This window comes from Artemia franciscana, chromosome 3, assembly GCF_032884065.1.
Source record: "Artemia franciscana chromosome 3, ASM3288406v1, whole genome shotgun sequence".
NCBI lineage: Eukaryota > Metazoa > Arthropoda > Branchiopoda > Anostraca > Artemiidae > Artemia > Artemia franciscana.
This window is the reverse complement of record NC_088865.1, coordinates 28,837,519-28,856,441: the sequence shown is the minus strand read 5'-3', so window position 1 is coordinate 28,856,441 and position 18,923 is coordinate 28,837,519. Positions and strand designations below refer to the sequence as shown.

Here is an 18,923-nt window from a genome sequence, read left to right as displayed (position 1 = left end):
AAATTCAATCGTTTTGAATTTTACTGATAATTTTTCACATTAAATGAGCACACTTGAATACTTCCATTCTTAAAGCATTGTGATGAAAAAAAAATTATTCATGATAAAAAAAAAAGTATTGATCTCGGTGAAGTACAAGTTAGACTTGAGCTTCACGACCAGTAGTTGAGATGATAGTATTTATTTCACGGGAGAAACTTCTACTTTTTATGTTATTCACTTTCTGGGGCTTTTTAAGCTCCAAATGACAAAATTACATTTCGTAATGACGAAGCGTCAATAAGTTGTAGCTTGAATAAGCAGGCATATGACCATGTAAGATTAATAAACATTTTGGTTAATTTTTGTCAATTTTGCTTACACAACATAAATCAAATACAAAAAAGGAAGAAATAAATCATTTAATCGCCTATTTCATGTTCTTTCCAAGCGTAACTACTTAAAAAAAAATCTAATGAAATTAAAGAGCGAAGTTGAAGCTTAAAACGAACAATAATTACCCCTTTGCGGTTTGTGCAACATATTTTTAAGAAAAATGTTTTAAACAAACTGGCTAGTGCTATTTCCCTATGTGTATAGACCTCTGAAATGTTAACGCTTTACTGAAAACAAAAACCGACGCAACAATACAGAAATGGATACAGGAAAACCCTTAAGCAATCTGCAGAAAATAAAAGAAAAATTCATAAAACTCTAAATAGTCTTATACCTATCATGAATTCAATTACTTTTACAAAACGATTTTAGCTCTCTAAAAAACTAATGAAAGTTTAGTTTTCAGTAAAGCGCTACTTTTCAGGACTCTTGCTTGTTTTCAGTTTCCAGAATTAGGTTGCAGCTGTCGCTGCAACCATAATAACTACTATTTCTTGTAATTCTGCCTCAGCCCCACCCCCAACAGGGGCAGATATAGCCTTAGCTTATGCACAAAAGTTTGTTTATTTTGAAGTTTTTTTTTTGGCTTTGTAAGGTATGTAAAGTTTTGATTGGTTTTGCTCATACAACAGAAATCAGAAAAAAGAAGATTTATACCATTTGGTTTCCCATTTCATGTTCTTTCCAAATATAATAACCACTGCCATTGTAATTGTACCTCAGCTCCACCCTCTACCTCCATTGTATAGGCTTGTGCCGTTTTTTACTTTTTTATGAATGTTCGGTTCAAAACTCAAATAAGACTGCTTTTGAACTTCCGCTGCTTTTCGGCTCCCTGTGGATCCCTCAACGAGGCCATCAGAAGTACCACCCAAGATATAGCTCAAGCTGTTTATACATTCCCCTTGTTTCCTGGCTTTAGACCAAAGACAATCTGTGTTCCAAAATTGCAAACTCATAGAAAAAATAATACGCAAGTCTCACATTTTAACATGAATATTGTCTCCGAACTTGTATATTACGTTCCCAAGCCAGGCACGATAAAAACAAAATATATTTCTGTAGAGATGTTAGTCTGGTGAGGGAGGGGTTGACATAATTTTTAGGTAAAGAAAAATTGCTCAAACATTTGGTTTTTATAGACAAAATCATATTTTGTAGATTCTTTTGTATTGCTTTCAGCCGCCTATTTTTGCTGGATTTCGTTTTATTGGAGAAAATACAGTCCATATTAATGGAAATCCGCTAGCGCAAAATAGATGACAACTAACGACTGATTGAAGTCGAACTTAACAAACAGTTTGGCGTAACGGACTGTAAAATGGTCCTAATAGTGCAGGCACTCTAAAAGCTAGACTTTAAATAAATATATATACATAAAAAGATTTGGTTTTTCTTGATGATTTCAATGTGTAAAATTCATTAAGTTAAAAGTTACCCAATAAAAGCTACGAGCCTGAGAAAATATATCCTACAAAACTCACTTGTGGGTGCTTTGTGGTCCAAAACACCCACAAAATGTGGAGCGATCTTGACGAAAATCACCATCAAATTCAACTTACCAGAGAATTTCATTACAGAGGTCTTAATTCCCTATTTACGAAAATGCTAGATATCACGTTTTTTTTCTATTTTTGATAAGAATGATGACATGATACGTGTTTATTTGTTCTTGTTTATTACCAGGGGTGATCGTATCGAACCAACGATCATAGAAAACCAGAAACCTCATTTGGACGGAAATAAGAAGTTCTGGCGCCCTCTTTACATAATTAAATAAAAAAAAATTTCAACTGAAAGTAAGGAGCAACATTAAAAATTAAAACAAAAGGAAATTACTCCGTGTATGGAAGTGGCTGTCTCCTCCCCACTCTTTACGTTAAAGTTTTTTACTACTTTAAAAAGCGTCTTATTCTAATTAAACGACCCTTATGTTTCAGGAGTTACTCTTAAAGAGTTTTGACAGAGTCAAACTTTAGCGTAAAGAGCGGGGTCTTGAGATTTTTCAATAAATCATTGAAAAATCATGAATATGCAGTTCTTAGATTCGCTGTCCCGGTTAGTACATTTTTGAATTTTAAAACAGCAAAAGTTTCTTCATTTTCATCGATATTCATCAGAAGGGACGTGGATTTTGAAACAAATGTTAGAACAGTGGTGTAGGGGGAAGGACTGGAGAAATCAAATCATGTAAGCCGTTCATTAAGAGTTCGCAACAGGCCCATACGAACGGACATTGTTGGTTTGGTGGCTACACAATACATAAGCAGTACGATTTACCTACATGCTTTTATTAATTTATCTTGTTTTCCTTTGCTCATTTCTTTTTTAGTTCGATTATGTCTTTAATTGTATAATTCTTAAGTGTTTTGTTTTCTTTCGCAACTAGCATTTTCTCAATAACCAAACATAAAATACAGGGTTGATAATTTTTTGCGAATCTTGGACAAAATTGTGCTTTAATTTTCGCCCACCTTACGCCCGAGAAACACTTCGCGTTTTTTACCCAGCGTTTGTTTTACTGAGCGTTTCTTAGGGGTGTATAGGATAGTATTGCGACATGCACATAAGGTGGTACAAAAAGATCGTTTATTTTAACGCCCACGCCGCTATATTCGGCCCATGGAAGCAATTGGAAACGTACACACTCGGCGTTTTTTTTTTTTTTTTTTTTTTTTTTTTTTTTTTTTTTTTTTTTTTTTTTTTTTTTTTGCGGCTGCCGATGAGAGAGTGTGTTTGCAGAATGTATATCATGAAAACAAATAGATTGGAAGTCATACATTTTCCTATTAAGGAAGAAAGCAATTGTATAAAAAATGAAAAAAAAAAAAGCTAGATAATTTGATTAGAAAGTACCCAGAAATTCAAGGAAGTTTTAACTCTCAAAGGGTTGGGCCTAAATTAGCCCCTGCCCTCGATCCTAAACAAATCAAAGTTCATTTATCATAAAATAAAAAATGAGTTTTAATCCAATGTATGTGCCCTAAACTAAGAGCGATTTTCATGAAAAACTTGAATTCGTTTACATTAAGAAAATTGCTACCTTTTCTTTTCAGAATATCTTCTATTTTAACTGCCCCCCTCCCCCATGTCTTCGTTCAATAAATTCATGCGAATATAGGAGGGGGTACAATGTATTTTTAATGTGTAGGAGGGTTTGGGAATTTGTCGTTATTTTAAATGAACCCACAAAAAATCTTTGTTCAATGAGCAAACAAGGAATAATTAGTTCTAAACAGGTAACCTGTTTAACAGAAAACTTCTTCGAAAATTTATCTTAATAAACTCTTGTTAAACGGTTTAAGATCTAAGATCTATTTATGTTGTATCATATCTATTATGATCGACTTCTGTTGCCTCGGTAGAATTTTTTACCGCCGAGTGTTTACACGATGAAACTGTTAGGTTTAATTTATTTTGTCCTGTCAAAATCACTTCCGCTTCTGTATTTATTTTTGTTCCTCGAAAAAAAACATATTCATGAATTTCGTTTCAGTCTTATTATTAAAATCTCTGACTTGAAAATCTTTTACTTGAATCAAGTATCCTTTATTAGGATTTTGTTAAAAGAAAACCGGTTTATTATGAAACTCGTTTTCTTTGTTGCGAAGGGAACCACTTGCGTAATTAACATCTGGACTCAGACACCTTGCCAAAAATCAATAAGGCGAAATGAAACGCATCTGCCATCTATCCATTGAAATTACAGAATTACGTGGCGCGATAATCTGTATTATTCCGTTTAAAATATGTGACGAAAGAAAGGTTAACATGGCAAGGTCAAACTTATCAATGAAGAATGTTAATTTATCGATTGCTTTCTTTATGAGTTTTTAGAAATTAATTAAAGTTTATAAAATGCGCTAACTATGCTATGAAAGAATTTCACCTTTCAGAATATTTGAGATAATTAGGATTTGAACTAGAGCTGTTCCTAAGTCAAGTCAGTTAACTCCATAAAAAATAATAAAGATAGTTGATGAACAAAGCCTACCGTATAATTGGCTCTAGTTATAAAGGATTTTATTGGTTTGGCTTCTCAACACTTCATGCGACATTTTTATTTTTTTTATTTTTGTAAAATATGCCATGTTTGAAAATAAAATGGATATAAACCTGTGCCCGCTTCGAGACGAGTTCCGCTAAAGGACACAAATATTTTACATCTCTGCTATTTATTTTACATTCCAAAAAGTTTTCACCAGATTCAAGACTTAAGTTGACTTTGCTTTTACCAGATATGTTGCTTTTGAATTATGTGGATTTTTATTCAAGTATTAGTTCTAAGCAAATGGATTCGAATTTGTTGACTTGTGCCTTTTTTCCTTTCAGTGCAAAGACTTCATTGATGCGGGTGCAACACAACTTTTAACGCCTGCCGACGTAGTAAGCTCCTCTGACGTTACTTTTTCATGTTTATCTGACCCAATTGTTGTAAAAGAGGTAAAGCTTATTCTCTATTATGCTTTTATCCTCAGTTATATTATCATTTTTGGCCTATGTAACCTCTAACGACATATATTTATGAATTTCCATAATTTAAAAAATGCACAAGGCATTTCAAAAGCCACTCATGTGTACTCTAGTGCCAAACCATGAATACAGAGAACAGACTGGTAAGTAAGCATGAATATTATTTCATTGAAAAGAAACATTGGAGCTTTCGATTTTTCTTTTTCTTATACTTAAAGGAGAGAAATATTTCGATTGTGTTTTGACTGTTATAATGAAGTTAAAATTTGTATTTAAAGTAGAGGCGAAGAAAGGTACTAGGTTGGGTGTTGAAAAAGCAAACTTTTTGATACAGCGTTGTTTCTTTTAACTTATTTCTCTGTAACCTCGAAATTCTGTTTTTGCTCTTATTTTGTTCTAATTTTCGTTTTGGGAAGGTGTAAGGCCCTTCAAATGTTTTTCTGCTGACGGCCTTATGTCTTGTTTTGTTGTTATTTAGTTATTCCACTATTTCGGAAGTCCCATTTCAGAAATGTCTTCTTATGAAGTCTTTTTGTATATTCAACGAAAGGAGAATATGATCCTTGCCGATAATATGAATAATTTCGTTTCTTTCTTCTATAAGTTCATCTTGAGCTCTCTTTGTGAAAAATTTCAGAACTACCTGCATATTTTCCTAGCTTAGAAATTTAGTTTGGTAGTCGAGTATGGTTATTTTTTATACACCTTGTATAACAAGACAGAAGTTTGTGATGACCAAAATATCTATACTTAAAAAAAAACTGGTTGACAAATGCCTTATTTTTGACGGGTAAACAAAGCTAGTGGAAATAGAAAAATTAAGAAGCAGAAAAATTAAAGGATATTTGAATTATAAAGGAAATTAGGCTGAAATGATGTTTTTCGAAATATTGGGGAGGGGAATCTAGGGGGGAATGCCGCACCCAAAATAGCGCCACTACAACGAGCCCTTAAAGTTTCTGATTGGATAATATTACCTAACATATTTCCAGTCATGGAAGGGGGAGAGAATTTTCCTGGAGAACTACCACAGGAAAATCCCCCTCCTCCACCCTCTGTCGTTTAAGTTTTCCCCTTTTGTCTATTTTTACCCTGTAAGCGCTATGGCAGGCAGAGAGTTCCTCCAAATAATAACACTATACCCCCTCTCTCACCCCTCCATGGCTAAAATGTTCTTTGTGTTAAATTTTCGTTGTTAAATACCAGTCTACAAAACAAGCAGGTTGGGAGAAAAGGATAAGCATAGAGAGACAGAAAGAGAACATCAGCTTAAAATGGGTTTCTAGCCAAATGGATTCCCGCTATCCCTTGATTAGGAAGTAAGGCTAGGGCCGAATTTAAGTTTGGCTCTTCCTGTAAGCAAATGGTCGAAGTATTTTTCCTTGTCTTTTATCACAAACCAACTAGCTGTGTCTTTTGGTCCTCCATCACTTTTGATTATCTTGGGCTTTTTGATTGGGGCTTAAATTCTCAATATATTTATATGATTGTGCTATTTTGGCTTTTGTGTCTATGAAATGAAATGGTCAAACTTGAGTATTTGATTAAGCAAATGTTTGTATAAGCGGTGACGGCTATTTCGAGTTGTGAATTTCAAAAAGCAAACTATGTGTAAAGGTGTAATAGATTCATATGGTTGTATTGATTTTGGAAAATTGCAGAAATATAAAGATGTGTTGAGTCATTAAAATGTCTCAGCTGGAAATATTAAAAAGCTAAGACTACCGGTATGTGGATGAAATAATTCTAAGTATCTTCAGCCTTATAAAAAAAAAATATATATATATATGATTTTGTTTGCGCATCTAATACTTTATTTTCCACCTTTTTAGCTTGTATTTGGCAACTGTGGAGTTTTGCAAGGAATTTCACCTGGTAAAAAGTATGTTGAGATGACTAGTATTGACGCGGAAACCTCTCAAGATCTCCACGAGGTAATTAAATGTTTGCTGTTACACGATTATGCCTTTTAAGTATTTTTTTTCTTAAAGTAGGTTAAATCTATCTCCCCCTCCTCCCCCATGCGAACAATGCTGGATTTCCAAAGATTTGGAAAGTTTCGTTTGTTGTACGATTTTCAGAAGGGAAGTAAAGACCACTCCCTTCGGTTATTAGTATCATATGAAAACTAAATTTTTGCTGGTATCGAAATTTAAGCCTTTTCAACTTGGATTCCAGCGAGCTTGACTAATAAACCATATTTATTTGCTGCAAAATACAGAAATCAACTATGCTGTTGTGAACAAAATTTAAATAACCTAATATGATAAGTCACATTGATTACGAAAATCGGAATTAAAACTTTACACAGAGACCCCGCCAGTATTCATAAGATTTACTTTGTGATTGTTTAATTGGGCCTTATATTTACAATACAATTGGTTTAGTTATCTATGTGAATATTCTTGCGTTTTTTAGAATTTATACTGCCCCTGCCCGAAAAAATCTGCTGTGGACGTGTCTGTCGCAGAAACTAACATTTTTTTGCCTAGCTAGTTCATGTTGCTTGATAATGACTTGTATCTAGCAGATAACCTAAAAACTCTTCGTTTTTTCACAAGCGGCCTCTGAAGTGGCGGCGCCTCACTGGCAGTTCCACGTGTGGATCTTTAGCTTGAATATTATGTCTTTATGGCACTTGGTATCAACCAAGTGACATATAGCGATCGCAAATTCTCTCGGTCTGTCTGTCCCGGTTTTGCTACTTTAGGCACTTCCAGGTAAGCAAGGACGATGAAATTTGGCAGGCGTATCAGGAACAAGACCAGATTAAATTAGAAATTGTCGTTTCCCCGATTCGACCATCTGGGGGGAGGGGCGTTGATGGTTAAATCGGAAAAATTAGAAAAAAGGAGGTATTTATAACTTACGAACGGGTGATCAGATCATAATAAAATTTGATGTTGTGAAGGATATCGTGTCTCAGAGCTCTTATTTTAAATCCCGACTGGATCAGGTGACATTGGGAGGAGTCGGGATGGGCAAACCGAAAATCTTGGAAAACGCTTTAGACTGGAGGAATCGGGATGAACCTTGGTGGAGAAAATAAGGACAAGTCCTAGATACATGATTTACATAATCGGAACGGATCTACTCTCTTTGGGGGAGTTGGAGGGAGGGTTAATTCTGAAAAATTAGAGAAATGAGGTATTTTTAATTTATGAAGGAGTGATCGGATCTTATTGAATTTGATGATTCGAAGGATATCGTGTCTCAGAGCTCTCGTTTTAAATCCCGACCATATCTGGTGACATCGGGGGGAGTTAGGAGGAACCTAAAATTTTGGAAAATGCATAGAGTGGAGGGATTGGGATGAAACTTGGTGGGAAAAATAAGCACAAGTCCTAGATACGTGATTGACATAACCGGAACGGATCCGCTCTCTTTGGGGGAGTTGGGGTGGGAAGAATTAATTCTAAAACATTAAAAAAATGCGGTATTTTTGACTTACGAAGAAATGATCAGATCTTTATGAAATTTCATATTTAGAAGGATCTTGTAATTCAGATGTCTTATTTTAAATACCGACTGGATCCAGTGTCATTCGGGGGGGGGGGGGGGGGAAATCTGGGAAAACGCTTAAAGCGGAGAGATCAGGATGAAACAAGTCCAAGATAAGTGACTGACATAACCGGACCGTATCCGCTCTCTTTGGTGGAGTTGGGGGGGGGGGGAGGGGGGTAATTCGAAAAAATTAGAAAAATGAGGTATTTTTAACTTACCAACGGGAGTTCAGATCTTAATACAATTTGATATTGAAAAGGACCGTGTGCTTTAGAACTCTCATTTTAAATCCCGACCAGATCCAGTGACATTGGGGGGAACTGGAGGGGGAAACTGGAAATCTTGGAAAACGCTTAGAGTGTAGAAATCGGGATGAAACTTTATGGGAAGAATAAGCACAAGCTATAGATAGATGATTGACATAATTGGAACGGACCTGTTCTCTTTGGGGGAGCTGCGGGTTGTTAATTTAAAAAAAAATAGAAAAATTGAGGTATTGTTAACTTAAGAACGGGTGACCGGATCTTAATAAAATTTTATATTTAGAAGGAACTCATGTCTCACAGCTCTTATTTCAAATCCTGACCAGATCTGTTGAGATTGGGAGGAGTTGGAGGGGTAAACTGGAAATATTGGAAAACGTTAATAAATGTCGTATATTCGTGATTGACGTAACCGGACTGGATCCGCTCTCTTTGGGGGAGTTAGGGGATGGGATTCAGTGCTTTGGCGAGATTGGTGCTTCTGGACGTGCTAGGACAATGAAAATTGGTAGGTGTGTCAGGGAGCTGCACAAATTGACTTGATAAAGTTGTTTTCCCCGATTCGACCATCTGGAGGGCTGAAGGGAGAGAAAAATCTAGAAAAATTGAGGTATTTTTAACTTACGAGTGGGTGATCGGATCTTAATGGATTTTGACATTTAAAAGGAACTCGTGACTCAGAGCTCTTATTTTTAATCCGGATCGGCATTGAGCCTCTGATTTTCCTTTTAAAGCCATTCTATTGATTCTTAAAATTTTGCTAGAGCTCATGCCATATGAGCTCTTGGCTTTTGGCTCTTCCGACCTCGTCACAAGTGCCATATGAGCTCTTAGCTCTTGTTTATCAAAGCGTCATTCTTTCAGTGAAACTGAAATCAATTGAAGCGAATTCATTTTTTCAATTTCCATTGCAAACCTCGTTGTATACTGCATGAAATTACTTTCCTGATGTGTGAATTTTTTCCAGTAACTGATTTAGCTCTAGTTTGCAATATTTATCAATTTCAACTAAGCGTACTTTAGCGGTTTTCATGAGCTCAACAAAAAATAATTTATGTGGCATTTAAGACAACCTGAATGCGCATACTTATGAATTGTGTTTAATTTAGAGTATTCAACTGGATTTTTATGTTGTTAACAAAATGCATGTCTGACCATTAAGCTGTTTTTTTTCTGGTATTACTTCACCCATTAAGAAGTCTATAAAAGAGTCAGTACTGACAGTTAAGATTGTCGGGTGTAGAAATGGCGTGTGTTTGCTCTTCTGAGTATTGAGGAGACAGACTTTTTACTAATTCAGGGACACCTTCAGCTCTGTCTTTGGATTTTTATTCTAACGCTCCTCATGAGGATCTGGTCCATGTTCATCTATGTCTATTATGCTTCTTCTGTTTCGTGTATAAAGAACATAGGTGCATTTCTTCTTATGTAATTGTCGTAACCGCGGAGCTACAATAGCTTGTTACAAACAACTTGTAGAAAAAAATAGTTTGGTGTGAAATTTAAAAATTGAAACTTAGGATAAACATATTCTTGAAACAGTAATTGAAGGCTGAAAAGGAACGTAGAAACAGTAATCAAAATCGTAAAACGGGAAGCTGTCGACAATCATTTCTCAGGGGGAAAATGTGCGCTTGATTTTTGTAACTCGAGATTTTGACTATGGTGCAGAAAATTTGCCTACAAATTTTTGCTGCTTTTTTGTTTTTTTTCAAGAAAGGCAGAATCACTCCTTGTACTGAAACTTTTAAATTATTTTAGGGAATTACCGCAAAAGGTGGAGTTTATCTGGAAGCTCAGATTCAAGGAAATAAGGCAAAGGCAGAAGAAGGCAGTTTGGTTGTTCTTGCTGCCGGTGACAGAGGCCTTTTTGATGAGTGTCAATCCGCCTTTTCCGCCATGGGAACAAGCGCCTTCTTTCTTGGTAGGTTAACTTTCACGAATTAACAAATTCGGTTTTTATGCTTATAGGCCTCATCTTAGAATTAAACTTAGTCCAATTCATTCAAAAAGAAAAGATTTAGAACTGCCTATGTTGTGATATAAAAATCAAAATTGGCAGTGAGGTAATCAGCTCCCTCCTCCTTCCTCTTCCTTTCCAAAACCCTAGATCCGCAACTGGCTTTGCTAATTTAATTTTATAGATATATATATATATATATATATATATATATATATATATATATATATATATATATATATATATATATATATATATATATATATATATATATATATATATATATTTATATATATATATACACAATAACATTAATCGCCAACACTATTTATAAGAAGACGCAATTTCAACTTTGCTTCATAGCTATTATTAGTTTTGTGCTGGCTTAATTCCTAGAGTTTTTGATAATTTTCCTGTGCTGAGAGCGAAAATGGTCTTCGATACCCACAATTGCAATAATGAATATCTAAATTAAGGTGCTAATTAGACCTGATGAATTTATCTTTGCATCCGCTGGTAAATTGAAGTTATTTATTATGAGATTTTATTGATTTATGATTTATTATGCTTTTCTGTTGAAAAAGTAGGTTAATATGTTCACCAAGTGAATTCCTCCAAGCCCTCAAAATTTTACTAATGAAATCCCTAACTCAATTCTAATGTGCATTCCTAAGCAAAGTATAGCTTTTTTATTTAAGTATAATTTTCATCGATTCTTGGATATTGAATCTCGCTTTGTATAATTCGTTAGTGTTCGTTACAGATAATTCGTTAGTGAGGTTACAAAATGGTAGTTGAAGCTGATATTTTTCCATGGAGGACTTTTCAATCAGTTGATTGCCGATCATCATAAGAGAGTATATCTTGTTTTGTCTCCCGGCTGGGGCATTGAGTTTCATGTGTTTTTTTGGGGGGGGCAAGCGGGGGCAAATTGTTTTTTTTTCTAATACTCACAAAAAAGGCTAGGTTTTTTTTGCCTATCTCCTGACAGGATACTTGGCTAAGATTATTACAAAACAGGAGCACATTGTCATCAAGCAGGAGGAGGACATGTGCCCGATTCTAAGAAATAATTTTTGGGGGGGTATTTTCTCTGAGATATTCTCTGAGGCAAACTTGACTCTTATACATAATAATGATGGATGGTAATAAGCTTACCTAAGCTATGGATGTCAGGGGATTGATTTTTTCAAACGATAATTTCGACAGCAATTAAGATCCTTTTCAATATTTTTAACCAGCAGGACCCAGATATTACGTTCACCATTGAATTTGAAAATAACCGCAATTTACTCTTCTTAGATGTTCTCATTACAAAACGAGAAACCAGGTTGAACTTGAGCGTATATAGAAAGGCAACTCATAGTAATAGATATGTGAGATATGACTCTTATAACCACCCTACAGTCAAAATTCTGTAGTCTATTCATTGGTTGATAGAGCATTTGCGGTGTGTTCATCTGATTTTGAGTTGAAGGCTGAACTTGATCATATAAAATATGTTTTCATAGGTAATGGATACCCCCAAAAATTCATTGACAGGGTTATTTCCAGGAGAAAGATGAGTGGAAATACCAAGAGCTCTACCTCTAAGATTGAAGAAGATAAACCCTTCTTGTCATTACCTTATATTAAGGGCATTACTGACATTTTAAGCTCCAAACTCACTAAGCTTGGCTTTAAGGTGTTTTTTCCCTCTGGAAGGACTACCTCCTCCTTCTTGAACAAAGGCAAGGATAAGATTACTTCAGATCCACCAAGGGTATATGAGATTCCTGGCAGCTGTGGTGATACCTACATAGGTCGTACCATGAGACCTCTTCATCACCGATTAAAAGAACATGTTGATTCTATTGATGCCTGCCTTAAAAAAGACAAAGCTAAAGGAGGAAGATAATTTTTCTGCATTGGCCCATCATATTTTTGAAAACCCTTCTCATTCCATTAAGTTTGACCAGGCCCAACTTATTACTACTGTCCCACATGTCTTAAAGCAGAAAATCAGAGAAGCTCTGGAAATTGCTAAAAATAAACCAGCCATCACTAAAGACAATGGTGAGTTTCACATTAGCGAAATTAGGGAACCCATCACCCATAAACTGCAATCTAAAAAAAACTCCACCCCCCCCCCCTAGGGCCCAACCTCTTTAAGATCTACTAGGATAGCGGCCATCAATGCCTCTACCAAAATTAGGGCCATGGCACAACAATAATTCCAGGTTCGGCTTATCATTAGTGTTGTTCAGTGTTTTAGTTTTATTTATTTAGTTATTTTACTTTCTGGCAAGAAATTTGAATTTAATCTGAGGATGACAGGCACAGGTACTGTCGAAATTATCGTTCGAAAATATCAATCACCTGACATCCATGGCTTAGGTAAGCTTATTACCATCTATCATTATTATATTTTGTCTGAAAACTGCCTTTTTTGTATTTTATTGAAAAAATCGAAAAAGACAACAAATTTGCCCCCACCCTCTTAAATTTGGTCAATTAACACCACTGCCAAAGCACGGAAAGTTTTTTTTAATGCCCTTGAAAGCTTATTGGATAATTTTTGTTGTAGTTATGCAAGTGTAAGACAAAAATGAAGTTCATTGAAAACGGCGAACTTTAATCAGACTTTCCTCAAAATTTTTATAATCCAGCTTTTACAACTGTGTTTTACACTGAACAATTTCATGTTTCTAAAGAGTTTTTATTTAATAGCAATAATAAAAAGAGAATAATTTGCATACAGTTTTGAGATCTGCTAGTACAGATTGAAATCATTTTATTGCTTAAACATCCTGGGAATCAGATTTTGCCGATCTTTGCATTTTTTGTTTTCTTTATTTTATTTTTTTTAGTTCACACATTAACTTGTAGGCTTTTTTTTCTAAGTCGGATTTGAACCAAGAAAGAGTCCCTTGATGATTTTATCAAATTCAATTTTTTTGTAATATGGCGTAGGTTTTTATTTTTCCATGTGACATCCCTCTTCTCTAAGAGTCTTGGCTGGATGCATCAGTTACTTAAGTATTCAATCCTGTTTCTGCGGTATTTGTCTCTGATAATTTAAAGCTTATAGATGAATATATCAATGGTCCTTATTTTACAGAACTTAAGAAGAAATACCTAACTTAAGTAGAACACATTTGTAAGTATATTTTTGTTTTTCAGGGGAAGTAGGTATGGCAACCAAATTAAACTTAGTATTGCAGTTGATGATGGGTGTATCTATGAATGCTCTTGCTGAAGGATTTGCATTGGCGGACAGAGCAGGCTTAAATCACAAAGATGTATTAGAAGTCCTTGAATTGACTCAATTAGCTTCGCCGTTACTCGTTGAAAAGGGAAAAGGTTAGTAAAAGATGGTAAAAACACCATTCATGCGACGTTAGATGTTCCTGTAATTTTTTTTGTCGGTTACCATTGAGTGTGTAATTTTTAGGATAGGGTTCTAACATAATAGTGACTATAAAATTAAAAAGCGTATTTTATAGTTAAAGAATGCTCTGCTCAACTTATAGTTATTGTATCATCACTTTAACCTTATAATGTGTTAATGTAGCATAAAATTTTAAAGAAAAAAACAAGATTTGTTTTTGCCAAATACATAATTTTGAATTGTTTAGAATGTGTGGCAATGGCAATTTTGAATGCTATGATATTAGGAACTTCCCCCTACCCGGAAAATTCCGCGTGCGCAAAATTGTGCAGATACGGAGAAAGTACAAACTTCCTCAAAATGTTGACCAGATGTCCCAAGCAGCAACAAAAGGTCTAGATATCAAAGACAGTGTTAGGACACGGGATGGTTGGTCTAATCACTTTCGACTCATAAAAAAGGATTAGAAACCTCAATTTCCGATCAAGCGAGCATCTTCCAAAGTTTCTACAACCGCGAGGGAGAGGTTGGGGATGAGGAAGAGGCAGTCCCCTCCTTTACGAAATAAATTCTGCTAATTTTGGGGCTTAATGTTACTCTTTACCTTCGTAATAACAGCGTAGACCAATAATATTCGCAGAAACTAAGAGATTAAAGATCAATTTCTACCCCCCCCCCTCCACCACATCCTTAGAAAAAAACTCTGTATTTACCTAAAGACTCAATGCGACTTAGGTTGTAAACTTTGAAATTAGTTTCAGAAGTAAATATTTTTATTCATCATTCCAGTTTTTCATCCAATTTGGTATAAGCATTTGTATCATTTTACGTCACATCTTACGTCACAATTAGTTGATATTGTGTCGACTACTCCTTCCACTATATTGAATACGGGCTAAAAAGCTGAGTGTTCACTAGGCTTTCTCAATAAAACTATGTTCCACCTTGTTTTAATTTGAGAGCTGGACGACTTCTGAGTATATACAAATTAGGTCGTAAGGAAAGATACTTTTTTTATTCGGAAATGAAAGCAAATTTTTACGGTTTTCGATTTGAACAGTTTTGTCCAAGAATTTAATGACATAATAGTAATTAAATCATAGGATGTAGCATTTAAAATGGCTTAGATTCGGCATTTAGTACACAGTGGTATAAATTTTGTTCAGAAATTTATGATTTCAAATTAAAAAAAGCAAATGTTTTGATGCTGTTCCAAGGACAATAGCAATTTTTCAATTTTTGTAAATTTGTATGTGAACTTTTTGCACGAATGGACTTCGGTATTTTTTTTTTTTAAATAAGTCGCCTCAGCTACCCATTGTGTAACACCATGTGATTGTTTTCAGATATACTGATATTATCAGTTACATAAAATAAGATTTTTTGGGGTTAGTATCATTTTGTGATAACCCCAGCTGATGCTAAATACATGTTTTGGTCTACCTGTATGGTCATCACCAAAATCTATTATGTTAATACTGGACCTACGCTAATAAAACGTTGCAGTTCATAAAAACTTGATCCCAGATATAGAGTAGGACTGTACCCTACCCCTACCCACGCCCTCAAGTGAAACTGGAGTTTAAAATCTGATATGGAAAAGAATAATATAAGCGTTGGTGATTCCCGATATTCTGCAACTAGTTGATATGAGTTTGTAATTGCCCTTCCAACTTCTAAACATGTAAAGTAAAGATGGCAGTAAAGATTAAAATCTGCCTCTGATATGCTGATACTCATTTTTCTTGATATTTTATGCACTATATTTATTCAATACGCCCCAAACACGTTTTTTATTATTATTATTACCTGCCAGTCAGTGAAGGTGGCCAATTTGAAAGTTTCAAGTTTATAGCCTTCTTCTAGAACCATGGAAAATTGTCTGTCTCTTGTCACCTTTTAGAATTCTTCTTACAACTTTGAAAGTTTTTTTATAGTCTGTTCAAAACATTTTTTTAGAGAGACCCCACGTAGGAGGACGGACGATTTAGCAAGAGATCCACGTCTTCATTAGAAAGATCCTCTGGCATGCAACAAATTAGTTATTCACTCTTACCTGTGTAACGATGCATGTGACTAGATTATAACTTCAGGCGCCGGATAGCGCATGCCCAAGACAAGTTTTTTGTAGGTTGTTGTTTTGAGCTCTGAAATGCGAATTCCAGCCTGACGAAAAGTTACTTTAACTCATATCAGGAGCTACGAAGGAAAATTCAACAGTTTATTCCAATACATCTGAAAATGAGTGCATAGCAAATTCTCAGTTTCCGATCCCTGTGAAACACAAAATGCGTCGATTATAAAGACCTCGTAATCTAACCCACAAAATATAGCAAACGTTGCTTCACCCTTTCTAAGCAAAAGCTAAAACTTTATGTTCAAGGCGGTATATTCAAACAGACACTCATGGCACTTCTATCACTCCGGGTTTTATTTAAGGTTTGCTGACTCGACTTAATTTACATCAAATTTATTTAGTATTGCCACATAGTTTAGTATATTTACTTTGGTATATTTCAATAAATTTTCAATAATCTTCTTCAAATGGTTCTATTTGCCTTTGTCCTACACGTATGTCTCCCTATAATTCTGACAGTTTGCACCTTCATATTTTGTCTAATTGTGTGTTATCCTTTATAGCGATTATTGATGGTAATTTCCCTACTGCAATGGCATTGAGCCACATGCAAAAAGACTTGAAGCTTGCATTGAATCTTGGTGATCAACTCGAACAACCTCTTCCGGTTACTGCGGCTGCAAACGAGGTATTCAAACATACGAAAAGGTTTGGGTATGCTGATCACGATGTGTCTGCTATTTATCTTCGTGCTCGTTTTTAAATTTTGTAATGAGGATCAAGTGATTTCTGCCTATATTGTACGCAGTTCTTTTCTCCTTTTTTATTGTTATACCCAATTTTTTTTGTGATATCAGTATCCGGTCTTATTTTTCCATCAGCAATTGCTTCTTTTCTTCTGCAATATCCATGAACCTAATTTTTCGTTTAATGCATGTACAGGAATAAAACAAAATAATTTCAAAAGAGCTTGAAAATGTAAATTATGGTTTAAGTAATTTTCATTAGAAAAAAATTCATTACTAATTAAATAAAAGTTTTAATTTTTTGTAGAGTAGAAAAAATTATCTGGAGACTTTTATCTGGCATATCACCGTTATTGCTTGTGTCGCCCATTTTGCCAAAAAAAGCAAATAAAAGTAGAATGTTTAAACTGGTCAAATACGAATACTTGTTCTAAGCTCTTAAGGAATTGCGTGACCCTGGAAAAGGTGCTCTTTTTTTGTTATTTTAAAACCCTATAAGTTATAAGATTTCAGAAATGACATGCGATCCAAAAGACAAAATTGTGCGCTTAGGCCAGCTTAAGTGCAGCCTAGAGACTCTTCTGTCGCAGGGGAAAATTGTTTAGTTTAGAGTACTTACTACCAACTCGGGGAAAAAATAATCAAGATTGCACTATCTCTTCCTGTTGAAACCTTATCAGTAGAGTCAATTCAAGGAAATTAGGGGGGAGGTAGTAAATTGTACTTTTTGAAATCAATGAAGGAAAAGTCTTTTTTTCAAGGGAAGCACCAAAAAGCCATTTTTCAATGAACATCCCGAAGAAAAGATATTTGTCCAAATCACGGAGGCAATGCCCCTCTCCCCCTAATTGACGCCACCGAGGCTCATAAACTTTTCGATTAGATTAAAAAAAACAAAAAAAACATACATTTCACTCTCACATTCATTCGATTTGCTCTCGTATATCCAGTAACTTGCCCCGCCCCCTCCTCTTTTGTCTATTTTCTATAACTTTTGGTGCTAGTCGTCATGGTACACCTTTTCATGCATTATCATCTGCAGGGAAATTTCAAAACGAAACAATTCCTGTTTTCAACCGTATTTTTCAGTATTGAGCGCATTTACTTAATTTGTATCTATTCATTTCGATTTTAATTTTTATAGAAAAGAAGCAAACGTGTTTGGTTAAATAAGGACCTTGTTCGGTTTCTTTGATTTTAAAAAAGGTAATGTTTCCAGTTAAGAAATAATGCTTTTTGCGTTTGTTTTGATCAAAGGAGAGGTAGTACTCTACCTGAGTTATATTGTACTAAGAAGACTATTTAGATGTGTTATATTGCAGTTTGACAGGACATGTGAAATTTAAATTATTTACAGTAAGAATTGAGGCTACTAAATTATGATGTGAATTAAGCAACTTTAAACTAATTAGCGAATTCGTTAAGACCTTAAGAACACCTAGAATGGAAGAAAGAGAACAATTGTATGGTAAATTTAACATACTATTAGCAAATAAGTGTAGAACATTGGCATACTACAGCTGTTAATGTTAATTCTGCACATATTATATCTAAAAAAGATGATTTTTCTGATTTGGATAATTCATCTCTGGACAGACACAAAAATCCTTCTTCGAAAAAAAAAGCCCTCTTGGCGATCACTTGAATTAGTTTAAAGGTTATCGATTGTGAGCCCTGTGTTCTTATTTGTTTCCTAGTAATTGAAAAAGGTGGGATTCTGATTGTATTAGTGATTCTTAGAATATAAATTAAAATTTTGGTAATTTTCCATTATTGTCCTAATTTTCCTACCGTTATTTAGCGAATTGTATATAGGGTATCTGCCGAAAATCGAGAAAAGGAGCCAGGAACATGGAAGCAAGATGTTTTTGGAGGTGTAATATTAGGAATAATAGGCTAATCACATGGTTACAATCGAGATAGAAAGCCGTTCTCAAATTTACCCGTAAACTACGTTGTAATTTATGACAGTTCATCAAGTTCAGTTCATCACAGTGATCAATTAGCGAGTTAAACTTTAAATGTTTCAATAGAATAAACCAAGTTGACCAGTTGTATAGCATAAGAAATCTAAGGCTACATTCTAAACTAAATGATCAGTGCGTTCTCCTTTGTCTGGGATCCACAATCCGCATAACCATCTGGAAAACGGCGC

General features: G+C 34.8%; 1 protein-coding gene across 2 annotated transcripts in view; it reads left to right on the top strand.

The window, feature by feature from the left end:
• The window catches only part of LOC136025127 (cytokine-like nuclear factor N-PAC), a 129,040-nt gene extending 110,504 nt beyond the window's left edge, over window positions 1–18,536 (top strand). For both annotated transcript variants that reach the window (XM_065700872.1, XM_065700871.1), the window contains exons 8-12: window positions 4,708–4,818; window positions 6,681–6,782; window positions 10,377–10,539; window positions 13,738–13,917; window positions 16,586–18,536. In XM_065700872.1, coding sequence (XP_065556944.1) covers window positions 4,708–4,818; window positions 6,681–6,782; window positions 10,377–10,539; window positions 13,738–13,917; window positions 16,586–16,785 — 756 coding nt within the window. In that variant the 3' untranslated portion in view covers window positions 16,786–18,536. The remainder of the gene's footprint in view (window positions 1–4,707; window positions 4,819–6,680; window positions 6,783–10,376; window positions 10,540–13,737; window positions 13,918–16,585) is intronic.
• The last annotated feature ends 387 nt before the right edge of the window (window positions 18,537–18,923 follow it).